We start from the raw sequence: 21941 nt of genomic DNA on the forward strand, positions 1-21941 counted from the left end.
TGATTCCCCTCACACCCAAGCAGACACGCTGCAAGGTGAAAGGAAGACCAGGAAACTGCGTGCAAATGGAGACAGCACACGCTCTTCTTGGGACTTACACTCAGGCACAGCCTGGTGCCCGAGTAACACACCTCTGCTGAGCAAGCTTGCTGGCAGCAAAGGGGTGTTCCCAGCCCATCCTTTGTGCCCTGCACGTAAGCCGCTTTTCACCAAGACTGTTTATGAAAAAGCTGAAATGATCTCAGCAGCCACCTCCATCTTGCGGACTACAGGAATCCTCAAAAGCAGCAGGGCTGTCTCCCAGGATCCCAAGCATGGCTGGCATAAGAGAGGCCTCTGGGCAGGGCTTCATAGTGGCCATCCCATAGCTGCAGAATCAGACCCATCCAACCCGTCACTTGCACCACCGAGCAAGTGGCAGGTTTTCATCTGAGGCAAGAGCAGTGAGATGTCACGGGCAGGGACGAGGCGAAATGCTCGATGTGCAACACGGGGATGATGACGTCTCACAGATGTGCTGCAGCCAGGGAGGAGGCAGGCTCAGCACGGATCTGGGTGGCCAGGAGTGGTGTGTCCTCCAGGAGAACAACACCCCAACCCATCCCAACACATCTGACACAGCACCAGAGGACTCAGCTGTGGGACAAACCTCTTGAGCAGAGGACAGAGCAAGAGGGCTTTTCATTTGACTTTCTAGGAGTTAACAAGCACTGCCTGGCATCACTCACTCCATGGAGAAACGGAACAGGACAGAGGTCAGAGGCCACAATGTCACCCTGAGTGTACAGCCAGCATCCCTCCCACAAATGTCTTTGATGCAACACATTTATTTTGCTGTGTGGCAGCGCTGTACAGTACACGTACATTACCAGCAGTTTCAGAGCCCTGAGTCGTCATCCTTCCTGCCTTCCCTGAATCCTGGAAAAGAAGAAGGACCACTGTCCCCTTCCCCCACTTCAACTGCAAAGAAATGGGCCTGGGAAAGTCCAGAAACACACAGGCACTTGCAGGGAGACTCTGCAATAACTAATACAAACCCTATCGGATTTTTAAGGGATATACCAGCTTTCTCTGAGGGTCAGACAAATGTTTTGGGGCATTCTAAGCAGGGCTGTGATTCTCTTAATTTTTTTAGGATTGTTTAAGAAAGAGCCAAGGAAAGGCTTTTGCTTCCAGTGCAGTTCCGCTGGAATCTGTGTGGAATTTCCCCTGTTCAAACGGGGAGAGAAAGCACCATGCCCTTCCTGACACACGGTACTCCACACCTCCCTTTCCTAACCCATAAATCAGCAGAGCCCTGGTACCTACTCCACCTCTTGCTGCCACAGAGAGAGCTAATGCTGTAACATGCAAGGACAGTGCAGCATGTAACAAGGAACGAGACCCAAAAATAGCCCACAGGATAGACAGAAACAGTCAGAAAGGCAAATGTGCCGTGGAGAGCAGCAGTGAGAGAGGGAACAGCCAGGCCTCTCCCACCAGCTCGTGTCAGTATGTGGAATGGTGCATCCAGCTCAGGAGAGCAATGACCCAGTTCCCCAGCCGGGACCCCTTCAGCCACAGGAAGAGTTCATACAGGTTGATCTGCCACAGGCTCAGTCCTTCTGTGAGTGAGATCTGGACTCTCCTGTAAAGCGAGTGACTCTTGCTCCTCTGATACCTAGAACAAAACAGAGAAACAGCCACGTTAGCTCCAGCAGGATGCAGCCCGACAGGAATGAAGCCTGTCCTGCAGCCCCAGTACAACCAACGCCCCCCCAGGGGAGGCGACCGTCCCACTCCTGGAGAATCACCACCAGTGGGGACCCCCAGGAGTAGGGCTTTTCTCCAAGGAGATGCTCCTGAGGAGCTGGGGACTCCCTTTCTGGCACAAATCTGGCAGAAGAGTCAGCCTGCTCCTGTGTGAGCCCAGCTCCCTTCCCACTGTGTGTAGTGAGCCTGGGCCATGACTACACCCCTGTAGCCCTTCCTGGTAGTACATTCGTAGGAGTCCAACAATCCTGACACACTGATTCCAAGAAAAGTAACTCTCCACCTTTCTTTACAAGCAGAGGTTAACTGGGCCTTGCATTTCTCTCACCATTCAGACAAACTGCAGTTATTTCTTCTGCAAGGAGGAGGAACCTGAGGTAGGGGAAATGAATTGACTCACAGGTGGAAATCAGCTGCCTGATTCCTGTTCCTGGGTATTGAACACCAGCCTCATCGTCACAGTCAGCCCCAGCACCTTGCAGATGCAGGCAGCAGTGAACTGGCAGATCTTTCCTACCCACAAATACTTCCCAGTTCTGATGCCTGTAATGGGCACCCTGCCCTCTTCCGGGTTACAGGGCCAAACCCTAAAACCTTATCCTACGGGCTGCACCTCCATCCCTGTCCCCATTTTTTAAGCTGAGGCCTGGGCCTTCAGTGCCTGCCCAGTACTGGAGGAGTACTTAGGTACGAGCACATTGACCTCCTGGCTTAACCTCAGCCCTGTCCTGTCCCTACAGACCTGCCTGGCAACCACTCTGCCTGCCCTATAGGTCAGCTTCCTCCTTTACCTCTGGACCTGCCTTATCCCCGTGATGTTGCATTATGATACGGACTTTTGGTTGAACCTGGTCAGCATCACAGGGCCTGCCCTGCTTGCCTTGCTCAGGACTGGCCCTTGGCCTGCTGGCTCCCGGCCCCAGGGAGCAGCCAGCCCTCCTGATCTGGAGGCTGCTCCATGTCTGGGCCCCGGTGCCTGGAGAAGACACTCACGTGGAAACAGCTCTGATGCAGCAGCGAGACATGTTGAGGAAGGAGCTGGCACTGGCCCGCGTGTGCAGGGCTGACTCGATCCCCCTTAGCAGGTCGTTGGTCTTCAGCAGCAGCAGCATCTGGCGGGGCACGTTGTTGAGGAGCTGGGTGATCTGGGGTAGGTAAGCAGCAGCATTGGACCGGATCTCCACATCCTGCAGTCAGCCAGGCCATGCCAGAAAGAAAGGAGAGAGAAGCTGAGAGTGCACGGGAAACCCCCATCCAGACGCAGCCGAGATTTGGCAGGAGGAGACAGCGTTTTGCCAGACCATGACTCGGCCAGGTGCTAAAGAGCTCTTCCTGCTGTTTTGCAGCAGGCAGCTGGCTGTCCCCAGCACTTACTGCATAGGCACACAGCACTCTTGCTATATTCCACCTGCCCTTCAGTGAGATAAGGCCCCTCCACCTTACAGGCAGCATTAACATTGTTGCTATCTCAGCTCTTGGCCCAGGCAGACCACACCACCGTTTCATCACTGCCCTTGCAGCTTTCTGACTGAGTCTCACCTCAACAGACCCAATGCTGGCAGTGCTGCAAGTACCACAGGACTGCTTGGGAGGTCGAGCACACTGCAAGGACAAGCAGGCTGCTCCCTGCCATGTGCATTTTGCTGTCCCATGCAACTGATGGCTTCACGATATACCAATGGAGCTCTTTTCTAAGCTTAGCTTAGTCCCCTGTCATCAATGCAGCTCAGTGGAGGTGTGAAGGCATTATGCAGACTTTTACGCTAACCCAAAAGACCACAGAACTGCCATCTGTGTCAGACTACAGGTCCATCTAGACCCATATGAGGAAATCCAAAAAAAGTCCCTGGAACACCTGAAATCTCCAGAAACCAGCAAGACACATGCAAAGGGTAGTAAATGACTTCTTGCAGAGAGTGAGGCTCCTTTGTGGGGGAGACAAGACAGCTCTAAAACCTTCTCTTCTGTGGAGTGAGCGATGGCAGGTCTGTATTTCATGGTACAGGATGTGACACCCACCCTTTGTGAACTTCAGACTTATTACAGAGGAAAAGACCCACACAAATCTCGTGTGCAGGCCATGATGGTCAGAGGTGTATCCAGTTTACACACCATCATGTTTGTTTTGGTGTCGACACATAAATCTTTCTGTCCTGCCTCCATCACCAATCTAACACACAAATCTTCGGCAAGAAGATGCTTAGCTCTCCTAAACGTTAAATGTTTTGTTGCAGTATTTCTTGGCAGAAAATTCCTTCCTGATATTCTTATCTCTCATCCTTGCCAGCATCACTGCAGAGGCTACTTTATTTTCCATGCATAGATTTTCTTTTCTATTTCTTTCCTTTTTATTTTTAGCTCCAGCTGTTTGTACACATCACAAAGCAACCACAAGATCTGTCATCAGACCTGTCATTTTCTGTGAAGGGTGAAGCCTGTGCACGGAGAAAGAAATGAGCTATGCCACAGGACCTGAGAAAAGCCCCTTGGCTGCAGTCGCAGAGGCTGCTGCAGGATGCAACAAAACACAAACAAAATCTGATGAGATAAGGCTAGCAGCCACCCTGGGCGGTCAGCTGCCCGGCCTTGGCTCAAGGCAGGAACAACTACACCTATGGCAACCCTCACACGTTTGCCTAGCCTGCTCTTAAAACCCTCCAGTGATGTGACCCGCATCCTCCCCAGACCATCCACACCAGCATCTCTCTGGCCTTGCCATTAGATCCTGCTTTACTCGTGTTATTACCAAAATCTCCTTAGCTGAACTTTAAACCCATTATTTCTTGTCCTGTTTGCAATCTGTCTTTACCAGATTTGAAAATCACACTTACATCTCCCCTCAACCTGCACTTTTCTGGACTTTTTCTGCCCTAGCTTGCTCAGCCTTAGCTCATGAGTTGCATCTGCTTGACCATCAGTCCTTGCCGCTTCCCACTGGCCTCTCCCACTTTCATCAAACCTTTCTCAAGATGCAGTGCCCCAGGCTGGACATAGCAGGCTACAGCTAAGATATTGTATCAGGAGGGTTTACTTGTCTCTCAGACCACTCTGCTGCCAATCCATCCTCAAGCACATTCACCCGAGCTCTGTGCTGATGGCACCTGCCTACAGGGGCACTTGGCTCTTGCTGCTGATACGATCTTTCCAATTCACCTCTAAACTAAGGGCAAGCAGCAGCTCATTTCCTAATGTCACAGTAAATCTGCTCAGCTCCCCATTATCTGCTGCAGGATTATCCAGTTTCAGCATTAATTGTGTCATACAGGCCAAGACAACAGAGTTGGCTCCATACAAGCAATTCAGCTCTGACAAAGTTCATTAGCCCACACAGTGCGCCGTGCAGCCACAGCCACAGCTCTGCATAACTTACATGAGCCAGCTTAGGACAAACACCACTTGTGAGCTCAGGTTCAACGCTGGCCCTGTAGGACTGGAGCCAGCTCTGTGTAGATTCACTGTGGTGTCTCTGAATTTTCTTCTGGAGCTACCAGCTCCAGAACTCCTCAGATCAAGCACAGATCTGCTGAACAGTCATTGTATTATTTCTGATATGCAGAAAATTAACTCAGGTAGGAAGCAATCAAATTACAGGGGGGGTTCCATTACCCCAGGTATCCGACCTACTCATTGCTGTGCGTAACGGTGAGCCAGCACAGCAAATTCAGCCCCATCCATCAAAACGAAACACCAACCCAAAGGAATTTCCAGGAGAGGATTTCACAGAACGATATTTTAATGCTACTTAAATTAATTTCATTCTATCTGCTACAAATGTGTGCAGATAAGAACAAACCATAGGATACAACATGTTTCTCCCTACAGACCCTGGTCCATTTCCTGAAATCACATCACTATAGGCTCACCTCTAAAAAAAGCACAGCTGGCAGGGGCTGCTACTATTCTTAAGGCAATGTGTGCATGTCAGGAGTGCTAGCAGGCGTGAGAAGGATCCCAGCATGTGTGGATAGGAAAGCAGGGAGAATATAAGTGGCAATTTCCTAAATTTGTAGTGATTGAGTTGACAGAATCTGCAGTTAAGCAACCTTGACTCCAAGTTAATAGGGTTTCTGATTGGGAGGTAATTTCCGAGGGTTTTTAGGAGTTTGTATCAGTGCTGATAGTCATTTACATGAATAGTGATAATGCATTATCCTTCTCGTATCTTCCCACTAGGCCTTTATGTCTCCTCTACCTCACCCTATCCTCCTTGCTGGTTCCCTGCACAGCTGCATTAAACACTCCTTTTCATTTTAAGAAAAGGTTGATCTACTAATGTTTCTCCTGCCAGAACTGGTGAACACTTAGCCATTAAAATATCATATACAATTTAAGCAGCCCATGACAAGTAAAACGGGGAGATTAAGTTTAGCCGCTATAACACACAGCGTAGAAGAATTCCTGGCTTACTCTAGCTCAGCTGCCAAGGCAGAATTTGCTATGGAGCTGCCAGGGGTTGCCCAGTATCACCCTGGTATCAGTGATACACGTGGTTAGAACAGGGAAGGTACCTGAGAAGAAGGAGGGCACGCAGCAGGGGAGGGCACACAGGTCCTACCTCGCTGGCTGAGACTGGCGACCGGTCAATGCCCCTGTTGACAGACTCCCAGGACCTGGCGGTGAGCATGCAGGCAAAGAGCGGGTACAAATCCCCTGCCCCGAGCCGCCGGCTGTACTTCTGCACCCTCTTCATGTCGGCCTTGATAAGGGCCTGCCACAGGCGGCAGTAGTCCATGCGGAACGACTCGCTCAGCACCTGGGGAGGGAGACACGGCCCTCAGAAGTTCGCAGAGGGCAGGGAACAAGGAGGAAAGCCTTGTGCCCCCTAGCCATGCCCCATCCCCCACTTCAGAGCCAGGAGATGCCCTTGGAGGGTTATGGGAGTAATAGGAAAAATGTATTCATGCAGGCTTCGAGGAGCAGCTGGGTAGCTCTTCCAGCCCGGCACCCACCGGCAGCCCCGCAGGGCCATGGAAGGCCCCCAGTGACACACCTGGTAGAGCCCATGGTCCAGGAGGATAATGTGGGCCTTGCCAGAGGCTGGGCACTTCTTGACCAGCACATTGCCCGGGTGCGGGTCGCAGTGGACGAAGCCATTCACGAAGATCATTTCACTGTAGAGTTTCCCCAGGTTGCGAGAGATCTGTAAGGAGAGAGGAGCGGGTCACACACTGCCACCCCCAGCCGGGTGCGTGCCAGGGAGGAGAGGGGAGGCAGCCCCTGTGTGCCAGCACGGGGGGAGCAAGGGGCTGGCACATGCCAGCGTCCCCACACAGGGCTCCTGGGACCCCTCGTGCTGACAAATGCACGGTACGGCTGCTGGTGTCTGCTGCACAGAGATCCACACAGGGTATCACAAAGATGTTTGCAGGGTTTGGGGTTATTTGAGAGCATTTTCTGGCAGGAAAAAGGGTAGGAATGTGGGTTAGGAATGAGGGTTAGGAATGAGGGTTTTGGTGCTATGGGAAGGAATGGGGTTTCTGGTAAGGAGGAGGAAAATGAGACGGCAGATGGTGGCAGATAGACACTGACAGGGAAGGTACTGAAGAAGCTGTTGAGGTGGGTGAAATGCCACCTGCAAGAAGACTCAGCTGTTTCCTCCATGGATGACAGCAGGGCCCCGTGGAGAAGGGGTGGGAGAAGATCAGCCCGTCTGTCTGCTTACCGGAATGAACGCAGGCTCCCTCTGCCCTCCCTCCATCACACTGTCCCCTACTCTCCCCCTTCCTTTCCTCAGTCCCACACTAATCTGATTTACGATGTCTGTGAAGATGAAGCAGCACAGAAAAGCTGTTTAAATCATCCTGTCATTGCTGTGTCCCTCCATGCCACTGCTTCTCATCACCCAGAGATGTTATTAAAGTGAACATCTAGGAGCTACTGAACATCCCCAGGACCTCGGATCAATCCCTCACCACACCAGCACAGCAACCTCTCACCCTGACATCCCACTGCTGGTCCTCCCTGCCATCAGGAAGTGGCACAGTGCTCCACAGCAGAGTGCTGAACAAGCAATTAAAAGACAATTAAAAGTCAATCGTTATAAATGATTTCAAGGAGACACACGACGTAAGCAGCGAACAGGCAGCTGTCCCCAGAAGCGGAGGGGGTGGAAGAGGTAATGGTTATACCAACGACAGCTTGTCCTGCAGAAAACCTGACAGCTAGGAAAGGTCTTGCTTTACCCACCTGTGAAATGCAGCCACCTCTGAGAGGAGTGCAGTGGCTGTTTAGGGAGCCACAGAACAATGCCACGGTACTGCATCAGGACAGGGCATGCGGAGCTCCAGGTCTGGCTGAGCCACCAAGAGCCCAGGAGAGCAGCTGGAAGCAGACCAGCCAGGTGCAGAACAGCATCCTGATGAGGAATGCCCAAGTAACTACACATGAGAAGGATGCATGGGAACCCTTCCTGCAGCACAGCAGCAGGGACAGCTGCAGAAGCAGGTGGGACCACCCCCCTTCCCTCAGGTGGCACCTGGAGCGACTACCGAATCACGGGGATGCTGCCTCATGCCGAATCACCCACGCAGGTGCTACAGCTGTAAAATTTGGAAAGTCCAAAGTGCCAGGTGTTCTGACAGCATAGAAAAGGGAAGTAGAACCTGGCAGTCCAAGGACATGTCAGACAGTTTGTCCTGAGCTAATCACTCATTCATGCAGACTCCCAGGGACCTGCACACCAGGAGAAGTGGACCTGGACATTGTGACTGCTTCAGGTGCAGGGCAGGTGCCCCCTCCTGAGCCACCATCAGCAGACAGGTTACTATCTGTGGTCATAGCCTTTTACAGCCCAAAACACAACACAACAGAAGCTTGGGATTCATCTTCCCACCTTACCATGGGTCATCTTAGAGGGGTCACAGCCCTGCTCAGCCCCACGGGCTGGGTCATGGGTACAAGACAACCTTTACTTCCCCATCCCCTCTCCCTTCTCTGCCATCCTTATATTTACTTCACCAGAGTACAGCCTTGAATATTTCCAGTAGTTAATGCACTGAAACTAAACTTTACAGCTTCTTTAAGAGAGAGGAAATCATTCCATATAATTTAGTTAGCATACAGAAAATATGTTACAGGGATTTATGATAAAATAAAACAATCTTTAACTTTGAAAGAAATAAATGTACTTAGAGTAAGAAATGGAGCTGCACACTAAAGTATTTTAGCTTATTTTTGGCTGCTGACATACCTCTAAAATTGAAGAGAAATTAATTTAAGATAGAAAGCATCAATGCTGTTGAGTTCTAAACAAAAAGGAAGGCCATATTTCTAGAAATCAGAGTATAAAATAAAAATAGTGACCCATCATTATAATTCAGACAAAAGGAATTCATGTTTCTAGAGCAAAAAGCTAAGAAATAACCACAATGCCCTTACATACATTAATTGCAATATAGCTCCACGAGTCATCAAAGACACATATACTATATATAGGACCTTTGGTACAGATGTGTCATGTGTCCAATGCTGTAAGTTTTTTACTTACATAACTTCATTTTCTGTACATAGTTATCTAATGTGCACTTACTGAAGTACTGAAATGTGGCTATTATTACAGGATTCTTAAACTTAGTACAAAAAGACTTTCACTAATGATTCAGAGAGAAAAAAAAAAAAAAAAAAAAGAATGTAAAAATTGAATTCTGTTTTTCTCAAAGTTTCCCAGCTTTCTAGCTCTACATCCCAAAGAGGCCAGAGGAAAGGGGACTGGGACAGGAAAAGGAAAACTAAAAATAAAGGTAAATATATTCCTTCTTCAAGTTTTCATTTTTTTCCTAGCACTCACATCATCATTACACACAGCAGTGAGCAGCAACAAGTACCACCACTGACACAGCTTGCTCTCTGGATGAGATACAAGGCTTTGCAAAAGACCTATGCATCTACAACCTGTGGAGCAGGTAATGTATGTTTGGTACAGTTCTGTGCCTGTATATTAGTAAAAATATGATTTCTTGGTATCAGAAAAAGTATATGTCAATGAGTGCTTGTTCATGCGTGGATAACTGTAGGGCTGTTGTTTCACGTGTGCTTGCTTTTTGAGTTCCTCTCTCTGAGACCTCAGTGACTACTGACAATGATTCCCAGTAATTTGCCTGGAGTGAACTCCCCTAAACTCCAAAGCACTCATCTTCTATTGACACCCTCTAAGCAGTTTCAAGAGAGATTCACAGACAGGGTGCCCTAGGGGATCAGTTTGTCTTGGTGCTTGGAGTGTATACAGGCTCCCCTGGTCAGAGAAGACTAACAGCAGTACATGATTTTCCAAATCAATCACCAGCCAACACAGTTTACTTTTTGAATATTCATAGAATAAGGTTCTTCAAACACTTGTGGAAAAGCAATTGGAAGAACCTGCCACCAAACTTCCCGTAGATGCTGACCCCTCTTTTGCTTTCTCCAGTACAGTGCCCCATCACTACTGGCCTTTGGTGCATCCTTACTGAAAATGCCACTGGACAAATAACTTACAAACAATTCACTTTGGAAGAATGTAGTCAGGTGAAATGAGAAAATGAACACATGAAAACCTCTGCTCAGGAGAAGAGTGGAATTCAGCATGCATTCAGGCTGTGTAAGACCTCAGGGTGAAGGTGCATAGCAAATTAGACAAAAGGTTGCAATGATTTATGGAAGCAAAGACCAAAGTAAACACACAGGCATTTTGTTATGACACGGTGAGGGCATCATTCCTTTCCCTGTTTATCATCCAACACAAGGTCCTTATAAATACCAGGGTCTCCCAGCATTGTTTGCTGCGCATGGTAAAAAAAAATAATGATAATCACCCTTGGAATCCTGCATTCACTTCAAGACACCTCATTAAGAGAGATGCAGACAACATGGAGCGAGTTTAGAGAAAGCAAATAAATGAGCAGGATGCAGGAGGAATGTACTTAGGAAAAAGATTAAAAGAACTGACGGTTCTGGAGTTGGCTAAAGAATACCAGAGAAAAGACGGTCTACCAATTTTAAAAGGCTTGAATACCAAGGAAACAGAGGCACTTGTAGCATTGAATGTGCTACGAGAAATACAACTAGGTAGAAGCAGGTGTAATCAAGAATAGGATAATTTAGGCATAACATTATAAGAAAAAATAAAAAAACGTGCCAGTCAGCAAGCAGAGCTGAGCTTGACATGTCAGATTGACACCAAATGTGAGCTTTGGCCTGAGGCACATCCTTGCCTATTGCCAGAAAGTGTGTTATTGCCAAGAAAGTTCAATTTGTCCCTCTGTGCTGCAGCAGAACATGATGACTACAGCCACCAAGAAAGCCCGTGTCCTCACCAGCCAACACAAATAGCAACCTGCCATTGCCACGTGATATGACATGACCATGACACTGTGTCAGGCAAACCACACCTTTTCAACCCACGATTTTAATATTAGAAAACAATGCTTACACGATATAAAAATGCTTGCTATAGCCTCCTTTAAGGTAACTGTACAGCATGATAAGGTCTCCTCTGAGCCTCCTTTTCTCTAGGCTAAACAACCCCAGTTCCCTCAGCCACTCCTCATAAGACTTGTTCTCCAGCTTCATTGCCCTTCTCTGGACACGCTCCAGCACCTCGATGTCCTTCCTGTAGTGAGGGGCCCAAAACTAAACAGAGTATTTGATTTGAGGTGTGGCCTCACCAGAGCCAAGTACAGGGGTATGATTGCTTCCCCAGTCCTGCTGGCCACAGTTTCTGATAAAGCCAGGCCACCTGAGCACACTGCTGGCTCATATTCAGCCAATACCCCCCTGTTCCATTCCACCTGGCAGCTTTCCAGCCACATTTCCCCCAGCCTGTAGCACTGCTTGGGCTTGTTATGCCCCGAGTGCAGGACACCACACTCAGCCTTGTTTAACCTCCTACAGGTGGCCTCAGCCCATCGGTCCAGTCCCATATCCAGATCCCTCTGCAGAGCCCTCCTACCTTTGAGCAGGTAGGAGGTTCCTCACACCTGACCTGAGGTCACTCACACCTGACTTGGTGATGTCTGCAAACTTACTGAGCATGCACTTGATCCCCTGATGCAGATCACTGATAAAGATATTGAAGAGAACTGGCCCCAGTACAGAGCCCCGGGGGACACCACTAGTGACCAGCCTCCAGCAGGATTTAACTCCATTCACTTCCCTCTAACTCCCAGCATATTTAGGAAACTCTTCTCATTAGCTTTTAAGTGCATGGCTTTTCACTTGGTATTTCTCATTTTTATCCCTTTCTATCATTCCAGTCCTCAAGGCCACCAAGTGCAATTGCTACTTCAATCCTCTACAATGACAAAACGTCCCAAACTGCTGCCATTCACAACCTCTTTCACAAAGCTCTGTTTGTGTCATGGTCGTTACTGAAATTATTAAGATCAGTTTGAAGAGCAAACCTTGCAAAACTCCACTGTGATAATTCCTCTCATTACCATTGCCTCTATCAGTTTCTCACCTACTTTGCAACTTCCCTACGAATCCCCACCCTTTCTATTTAGCTGACTCATACCCAGCATATCAAGTACACTTACTGCATTTTTGTCATCTAATTCAGAGGACCCCAAGGCACAGCACAGGTAGCAGCTGTGATGTATTTCTTCTTGTATATACAAGCCACCTCTTAACAAAACAGCATGCCCAGCTGACAGAACAACCTGATAATAACAAAGCACTGGAAAGTCCATCACAAATAAAAACCCTTACAAACACCAGGCTGATATGCCTAGTTAGCAAGGGAGAGATGAGTGAGTGCAAAACTCCTTTAGCAACAAGGCAGACATACCATGTTCACTGGTAGCTGCAATGTAAAAAACTGGCCAGAGTTATCCAGGAAGAGTCACTGATACTTTCCTGGCTTCCTGAGTAATCTGCAGCAGTCCTGGCTACATGCCTCCAACTGACACAAAGAAGAAGGGCAAAGAAAAACATCATCCTGTGCATGGTCATTGTAGAGCTGATCTCACTGCCTGCCTCTGATAAGACCCAGATGAAACTGCCTGATAGGGCACTATCTTTTCTTGTCCCACCTCCATTTGTGACTGTCTCTTTAGATCAGGAGCAGATACTAGTCTCCGGCCTTAATTTGGCTGTAATATTTGCCAATTATTTTAAGACATGGCGACACTAACTTCTATTGATCTCATTAAAAGTAAAGGTCGTTGTGCAGCTCATTTCTCAGGGCTCAATATTAGCTCCTCAGGCCAAAAGAATAGCATTGATTTTGGAACCTTAATCGAAGGTTAATTGGATTGAAGAGCGTATTGGGTTTTTGCTTTCTTCTGCAGTTGTTATTATGGCCATCGTCTAAGGGTTTGCTTAATCCTGCTAGTACAATCCTGCCCAATTAAACTGGTGTCAAATTAGCGAAGGGTGTGGATAGAGAAGAGCCACAATCTGAAGCCTGCTGTATGTCTCTGCTCTGAAATGGCACTTGTCCATAGAAGATTAGGATGGTCACACACAGGAGATCCAATTTCACACTTTGTCCTCTATGATGCAGTTGTGAGGATCAAAACACAGCGCTCTGTAACGTAGCACTGTTGCTATCTACTGATCTAGCAACACAGCAAGGTGATATCTGGACATATAAAATGTCATTAAGATTCTGAAGCAGCTTTTAGGGCTTCCAGAGTGTACTCCTAGCATGCCCCATACCCTCTTTTGGGAACTAAGGAAATTATTTTACTGCTCAATGCCCCATCTTCTACTGCATTTAAATGGGAAGAAATATTCTGACTTAACTAGCCAGGGAACTGGGGGACTAGCTTAGTAAGTTTCTACAGAGAAGACCAGTTGTTCATTTGTTATTTGCATCTCTGACAGGCCTGAAATGGACAGGGGGATCATTTTCCCTTGGCTTTAAATTGAGTTGTATTTCCTTGAACTTAACGTAAAGCATCTTGCTGAGACTCGAGCAATTGATTCACACTTATGTTTGAGACTGACCTTCAGTAAGAGAAGGGTTTGTGTGTAATTTAACTCTTTATGTGGTGTCTTTGCATAGTTCAGAAGCTGGAAATGCTGGAGGTCACCATCCTTGTTTACCAGTGCCTTGTGAACTGTCATTAAGCTTCAGGCAAGAAGAAACGTAGGAGAATCTGTAAGGAAACCTCTCCCCAGACTAAATGAGCAGGTGCAAAGAGCAAGAATAACCATTTTCCCCAAGAACTCCACGCTCCATTTCATCTAACACTTGAGTTTTATAAGCACAAATACTTGAGACATGAGAGGTTTCCATACTTGCACTGACAAAAGGATTCCACCCTGGGAAATCCCATTTAAATTTTAGCAGCCCCAAGCCAGCGGCTCCTGGCTCTTGGCAGAAGGGTAAATCCCATGCTGAAAGCATATTTCAAGTTGCAAAGCTGTCAACCATCAGAAGGTAGCTGAGCTCTTTATTGAGCTAAGAGATATCATTGCAGTGAGGATTCCATTTAGTAACAGAAGGAAGCAAAAAGCCACAATAGGATGAAGTGACAGATGGCAATAATTGCACACAGTAGCTCATCTTAAGTATCTTAGCTGTTTGCTTTCACTTCTCAGCTGGACAAAACGTTTCACTGACTTCTGAATCATCCACAGCCCATGACCAGGCACTCAGTGAGCTGAAGCACACAGCACCATTTCCTTTCCTGACTCCAACACAAACCAAGGCAATCATGGTGAGCTCTCCACCTGCCTGCCAGTACTGGCTGGCTACCTGCAGGCAATACAGCATGTGCCACAAGCACGCCTCTAAGCTCCACAGCTCCCATAGATCCAGCAGCCTCTGCGGAGATAGTCAGAGCACGTACAAGGAGGGACAAGGAGGACCTATGCAGCAGATCAGAGATGATGTCAAGATTTGTATATGGATGAGGTCAGATTTGTATATGGATGAGGTCTTTCTAAATGGATCAGTTAAAATCAGCATAGGTGCAAAGTGGGCATGCGCGCCATCTGAGGTCTTCTTTAGAAGTCTTTGCTCTAAGTAGCCTTCCTTTCCTCCTATGTATGCTACAAACAACTTGAGAGCCCCTTAGTCTACATTTTTCCTCCCTTCTCTGCTCTGCCCACCTCCTCCAAACGTATGTTCCCAAGCAAGCATGTAACTTGTGTCTTGAAACAGGAACAACCCAGTTTCCAAGCGGCCCCTTTCTTAACCCTGGTCTTCCCTCAAAATTCACGCCAGCTCATTCCCTCATAACTCCCTTCTCCAGGCTTCCCTCCCATTGTCAATATCCTAGCTGCATTCTCATCTTCAGCTACACTTACACATGAATAAGTAACTGTTCCACAGGCAGATATTTCAGTGTTTGCACTTGTCTTTAGAAATCAAAGCCTTCTCTGATTAAATGCCATTACAGTCCAGCGCTTGGACGGATCCAGAGAGATTAATGTGCTTTTGGGCAGCTTTAATGATAATCCTGCTACAGACGGTATTAAGTAAATGTCAGTAACCTGGTTTGAAGGGAGCTTTCACCTCAGGGATCCTTTCCATTTAGAGGAGAGAGGCTCAGCTTGCTTTTCAAGGCTGCGTTGTCACACAAGAGAAATCCTGCTTAGTGAAGACTCGTATTCCTCTGCCCAGTAAAACAAAATGGAGTAAGATGATAGAGGAGTTGATAGATAGATAGATTGAGGTGATTTACAGGGAGCTAATGCATCTCTTAAAAGCCAGAATTGCTGTCTAAGTCACATCATACTTTTGAAACCTTTGTTGCCACCCCCTCCTCATGCTCCTTTCAGTGCCTACTGCCTTTTGTTCACTTTGCCACCATGCCATGAAGCTCCTTACCCATGGCATCAACAGCAGCAGCTGATAATGGACCTTGGTTGTATTTGTCTCCATCTGCTGCACCTCACCAGAGAAGTGGTCTAGGGTGTGCATGGCTCCTACCATCTCCCTGTGGCCATAACAACAGACCTTATTCCCCATCACATGCTTCTGAGGGGCTTGGTATCCGCTCCTTTGATTACTTCATTGGCAATCAGTAAAAGATAATCATTAATTTTGGGGGACAGAGAGAGAAAAGGGACAAAGAACAGCTCAGCACAGGTAGTGAAACTGCAGAAATGTCGAATCCTACAACTGAGCTGAGTAACATCATATACCTGACAGATTGCCAAAACTTCTGACGCTTATACCTTGCTGGAAGTAAGAGCTTGTTGACAACTTTTTTTTTCTTTTTTTTTTTTTAAATACATTTTAGACATCATTTAGAGACCAGCAAAATATGTTGTTTCCTTGCTGCGTGGAACCTATTGTGCCAAGATGTCACAAAACAACCTTACAAAAGGGGTGGATGAACAAAAATAAGAGCTAAATTTTCATCCTAAATCTCTCCTATCAGAACAGATCTGCTGCCCAAGAACTTTGAGGAAGCCCTGCTCAAAATCTGAACATTGTTCAAGAGTCCTCCTGCTAATGCATCAGATCAGAACAAGCCTTTCTGCCAGTTTCAAGACTGAATATTGAGAAATACTCAGTTTTGTGTCTGAGTGCTGTGGGCTAGATTTGACCTCTGCCCATACAGCAGAAGAAAAGGACTTATGTAAGACATGTTCACTCAAAGAAACAACTCACTTTTGACCAGTTGTTCTGTCTGGGTGAATGGAGCTGACTGGGTGTTCTGCCATGGACCAGACTTTTTAAATCTCTTGATAACAAAGTATATGAGCTATCATATTCTCACGAGTCACACAATGATGCTCTTTGCAGACCAGATGCATCATTGAGGTACTTACCTTGGTAAATATAAAGAAAGATCATCAGCACAAAATAGACAGAAAAAGAATTGTGTCTACCTCTGAACAGCTGACAAACATGTCTCTGATGCCCTGCTGGGAGGGAGGAGAAATACTAGTGACCCAAATGTTCCAAGTTCTTCCTGATGGAGATGTGAAAGAATAGAGACTGCACTATCTACAGGTGAGTCATTTAAGAAGTCCCTTTAATGAAAATGGACTGGACTTCTTGCTGGGAAGAGAAGGTCATTCACTACGCCCACTGACCTTCGCTTGTTCATCACAATTAGAATGGAAAGAGAGTCTTAAAACCTACTTTAACCTTTACACTTTCCTGTATTTCAGTGGAGAAACACGTGACAAGGTGCCTGTCTTTTTGCCTGTAGAAGTTACTAGAAAAAGCCTAATTGGCTTCTGCTGGGTGTAAGACCAGAGGAAGAGGTGATCTACGCAGAGAAAAGATAGGTTACTCAGTCCTCAGTCCTGTAATTTGGCAGACCTCAGACTGACTTAGGGAGGCAGCTGAGAAGATACACATAACATTCCCCCCTTGTGGCACATACCAAACTCACATTTCCTGTTCCCTGAAAAGTCTTTGGTATGTCCTAACCAATGCCACGTGAATTTTGCCATGGATAGAAAGGGAGTGGAGAGGAAGAAGAGCAGAGAGAGAGGAAGTGTTCAGATTTCAGAATTAAGTGTATGGACAGAGTAAGTACAATTGATTTTATGTTGTACCTCTTTGACAGACAATCAACCAAGTGAAACTTTGAGGCTCATCAATAGGGCACAAGGGGAAAGGCAAGCAGCACTGCCTCAATCAGCACTCACGCACTGAGACGTGTGGCTTTACACTGTTGAATGACTCAAAACCCTTTCCCAAGGCATCTTCTCAGACCTTCTCGGAAGCAATGCCTTCTTTTCCTCAAGAATCTCTTAGCAACAAAGAATCCCCAGCACTCTTTTGACATCATGCCGCACATACAAATTATTTCACTCATCGGGGAAATGTAGGTTCTCCAGGAATGGAATCTGGCAGCTATTTAATGAAGGGCAGCAAAACTTCACAGCAATATAGGACCAAGAAGCAAAGAAAACTGTACCCAGTTGCATCCAGAAGAAAGAGGGAGATTTTGGAAAGCAGACCAGAACAACACATGGCAGAATATTATGCAAACCACCATGGCTGAGATTCCAGCACTCCCACAACAAGGATCACCTAAGGCCTGTAATTTACATCTCCTTTATAAGGAGACACAGATATTGGGTTACAAAGGCTACATCCTGTGCCCCGGAGAAAGTTAATGCAGAAGAGAGGGGAGGACAAGGGATGAAAAAAGATCAGAACCTGAAGCTGTTCCTCTAGGATAACAGGAACTGCCATCTTGGAACAAGCCATCGGTGTATTTAATATAAGAGCATGGTTATCACTCGCAATCTGTCTCCTTGAAGATATCTCTAGCTGCGCAATCCTACAGGACAGTGTTCCCCAAAAGGGATTATATACTTTCCCAGGAGCACAAGAAACAAGATTTTTCAGATTAATTGCTCTGTTCATATCTGTATGTGCTGCTCCCCTTTCTGCCCCTTCCCGTTCTGTCAGTGTTTGTGTCCAACATCAGGTTTGCATTGCCCACCATGCCCAGTTCAGAAATGGCTGAGAAACTACCTCATTGACATCAATGCCGTTCCTCTCCATGTATGCTCTGTCATTCACCTGCCCCCCTTCCATGAACTCCATGAGAAGGACGCGCCTTGTTGAGAGCTCCCAGTAGATCCTGGGGACCTGAAACAAGAAAAGATGGGTTAGGTCAACTAACAGGCAGGGGAAGGAAGGAGAACATACCACACACAACCCAGGAAAGGAATAAAAAAGGAAGAGGCTGAAGCGAGGCCTTGTTTCTTTCCTGTGCACTAGGGAGGTAAATGCAACTATTGTCACTGCAGGCCTCTTCCCCAGGACAGCAGCAATGTGTGCAAGGACAATGCACCAATACAATGGCAGCATAAAAAGTGCTTGTGCAACATTTCAGGCCCCACTTTACAAAATCTTCACCACTTCCCTCTGCCATTACTGTTTGATAGCTTTCTTATTTGCTCTGGAGCTCCTACAAGTGGCCTGTTTAGCACCTATTGCAACTTTCTGAATCATCCACTTGGCTCCTTTAGACAGGAACTGCATCTCGTTTGCTATGTACAGAGCTCACTTATGCAGCTCTAAAAATGATAAGCCATTGTCATAAATTGTATCTCAGCAGTGCCCCTTGGAACACAGACGCATTTGAGCTGACAAACCCTGTGTACTTAGGCCATCTGCAATCAAACTGGGAGAAAAATCAAGTGTCACAAATAAGGAGCTTGTCATAGAAACCCTGGGAGACCCTTAACTATCTTATTGCCAACGTGACACAGTAACGAGCATAAAATGTCAAAGCACTTTTCATTCAGTCTGCAGTAAACCAAGCTGAGTGAGGTCTAAGTAAGAGGCCCTGTGTCACACAGGGAGGCAGTGACGCAGCATAAGAGAAGCCTTCACTTGGGCTGGCTCCCCCTTTTTCAGCCTCTCTGTCTAGCCCAATTCTGAGAGGAAGTTCCTACTGCCAACAGAGTCATTGATGAAGTTCCCTTTGGATATTCCTGACATCATTGTGCTCTCAAGCTGTCCAGGTTCAACTTCGCATGCAAAAGAAATCAGAGAGATATATTTTACCAAGGACTTAAGGCAGCTTCATCCACCCCCATTACTGTGCCCCAGTACAGCAGTAACACATTTTGGATCCTGCAAAGAGAGACACAGCCGTGCAGCCCTCTCCCCTCACCTACGTGACTTTGCCATAGACTCAGGACTCACATACTGCAAGGGTGTAGCACAATGATATAGGACAGAAAAAGGGTAAGGGATGTTGTCCACCTAGTGCAACCAAAGCCAGAGGAACCAGCCAGGCCGCTGTGGCTCATCAGTGCCAAGGATCCAGCACACTCAGCAAGGACTCAGTTACTTGCAGCTGTGGTGATTGCACACTGATGGACAGCTCCACCAAGTTGCTCTCTCACTCCCCCTCCTCAAAAGAACAGGGAATGGGGGTTGTGGTCACTCCACAGCCCTTCACCTCCACCACTCCTTCACGGTCACTCTCTACTCCACGTGGGGTCCTCTCCACGGGCTGCAGCTCTGGCCTGGGGCCTGCTCCTGCAGGGGCTCTCCATGGGCCGCAGCCTCCTCCAGGCCGCAGCCACCTGCTCCACCGGGGGCTCCTCCACCCATGGGGGGGCTGCAGCGTGGAGATCTGCTCCATGCGGGACCCATGGGCTGCAGGGGGACAGCCTGCTCCACCAAGGGCCTCTCCACAGCCTGCAGGGGAACTTCTGCTGCCTGCCTGGAGCACCTCCTGCCGCACTGAGCTTGGTGACTGCAGGATTGTTTCTTGCTACATTTTCCCACTCCTCTCTCCAAGCTGCAGCAGTTTCTTTCCTTTGTTAAATCTGCTCTCACAGAGGTGCAACCACTGTCACTCATCAGCACAGCTTTGGCCAGAGGCAGGTCCCTTTGGAGCCAGCTGGAACTGTCTCTTATCTAACACGGGGCAGCTTCTCAGCTCTCCTCACAGAGGCCAGGCCACCCCAGCAGCTCTCCTGCTACCAAAACCTTGCCACATAAGCCCAATTGCAGCAGCCTTCCCAGCTTCTCTGGATGTCCACTCTTTGCAGAGTTTAGTGAGAAAGCAAGCCAACTCCAAAACTAACAGTCACTAACAGTCCCCCAGCCCTTCCAGCTTCAGTGGTGTGCCTTCCAGACTCACACATCCTTGCTGCCTTAGATCATTTCAGTTGACACCCATTCTTGTCTCAGGATTTACAGGGGCAAGTCACAGGGCTTACAAAGCACCATCGATGCTCTTGGAAACGCCTCTCTCACTCACACATGAATTCTTCAGTGATTTTTTTAATTACTCACAGATGTTTGGCTGTAATGCCAGTGCATGGAAACAATTTATCTCTGGCTTTAAAAGCTCAACCAGGTTCACAGCACAAAATCCACTTCTCAGCTTTCCTTCATGTTTAGGAAAATTAATGATACCAGAGCCCAATTCTTCCGTTGCCTTTGGGTGATGAACACATCTCTGAATTGGCAGGTCAGACAGGAGGATCCATTATTCAGCCATCTCAAGCCATTTGTTACTGTTACACATATTGATATCATGATAGCTCCTTAACCCAGCAAGAAGGCGATTGGCCGTCTCCATGGGGATTTACTTCCCAGTATCCTAGTTACAGCTGCAACAGAGCTGCAGCTCACCAAGGTGCATCTCTTCTGATAAGCGCCCACTCAGCAAAATCACTGGCCTTTGGTCTTCTGCAGCCTCAGTGGCTTTCAGCTATCTGTGTCAAGGGAAAGGCCGCTTCCTGCCCCTGGGCTCCAACAGGACTGCCCCAAACCTAAGGTGACAAGGAATTATAGTCCTTGCATGGAGGAAACAAGGAGAAAATGGGTGCATTAGCCTGTAAAGTCTAGCAAAAACTCACTTCGTTTCAGGCATCCGTCACTTTCATCTTGGGACTTCTGCACAAACAGGAAGTTAAAACCTCTTTTCAATGTGCATACAGGGGAGCGTCCAAAAGAGCGTGCACTTTTTGCTGCCTTTATATATGTGCAAATGCAGTTATGTCAGTGACTGCAGCCACAGCATTACATGGGCTTGATCATACTTGTGTACTTACAGAATACACACAGCGGAAGCTTGTGCCCCGTGTATGTCAGCAGAAGATGTTTGTGTGCAAGTTTGAAGATGGGAGCATATGTCTACAGAGATGGAGATGGCTGCATGTCTGGCTGTACTTGAGACATCTGTCAGTGACCTCTGTCCGGGCACGGCTGGAGAGGTAGGGTACGTGTATCAGCAAGGAAGAGCGCGGTATGGGAGCTGCTGAGTTTGTGTATGAAGGTAACATGAATGCATTAGCTGTCGATGTGTATGCAGGATGTATGCTCACTTTCAGAGTGAAAACGTGCTTTTCTGCAGGAGGAAAGATTCACGCAACCTACTTCCTCATGGGATATGCACACAGTCCACCCAACACTATTTGACATTATCGGCCTCATTCTAGCCTTTGCTGTCCATATTAGCAGAGCAGTCTAGAACGAACAACACAAAGGGACTGAACTCCTCTCTCCATCTATATAGTTTTTCCAGGTGATGAATGAGGTGAATGTGAGGCATAAACTGAGACTATTAACGTACATACATGCATGAGAATATGTACTCCCTCACCTTCAGGAAGTCAAAGTTCCTCAGCATATGAGCAACCTTCTCAGCATTTCTGCCTTCATTGAGAAAATCCAGCTCCAAAGGTAGATTCTTCTTTGCTTCTTCCACCAGCCACATGAACTCAAAATCTGGAAAGATCTGCTTCACAACCAAGAGGAGAACCTGAGAACAATGAAGCAGACAATCAGCCACTTGCCAGCTCCAAAGCCAGACAGC

At 47.4% G+C, this 21941-nt stretch overlaps 1 protein-coding gene across 7 annotated transcripts in view; it reads right to left on the bottom strand.

The window, feature by feature from the left end:
* Positions 1–807: 807 nt before the first annotated feature.
* Positions 808–21941, bottom strand: part of ADCK1 (aarF domain containing kinase 1) — an 84335-nt gene continuing 63201 nt past the window's right edge. For all 7 annotated transcript variants that reach the window (XM_068683078.1, XM_068683077.1, XM_068683079.1 and 4 more), the window contains 6 exons: positions 21729–21887; positions 18128–18244; positions 6743–6892; positions 6308–6505; positions 2746–2939; positions 808–1660 (listed from right to left, as the gene is read on the bottom strand). In XM_068683078.1, the coding sequence (XP_068539179.1) occupies positions 1489–1660; positions 2746–2939; positions 6308–6505; positions 6743–6892; positions 18128–18244; positions 21729–21887 (990 nt within the window). In that variant the 3' untranslated portion in view covers positions 808–1488. The remainder of the gene's footprint in view (positions 1661–2745; positions 2940–6307; positions 6506–6742; positions 6893–18127; positions 18245–21728; positions 21888–21941) is intronic.

Source organism: Anas acuta, chromosome 5, assembly GCF_963932015.1.
Source record: "Anas acuta chromosome 5, bAnaAcu1.1, whole genome shotgun sequence".
NCBI lineage: Eukaryota > Metazoa > Chordata > Aves > Anseriformes > Anatidae > Anas > Anas acuta.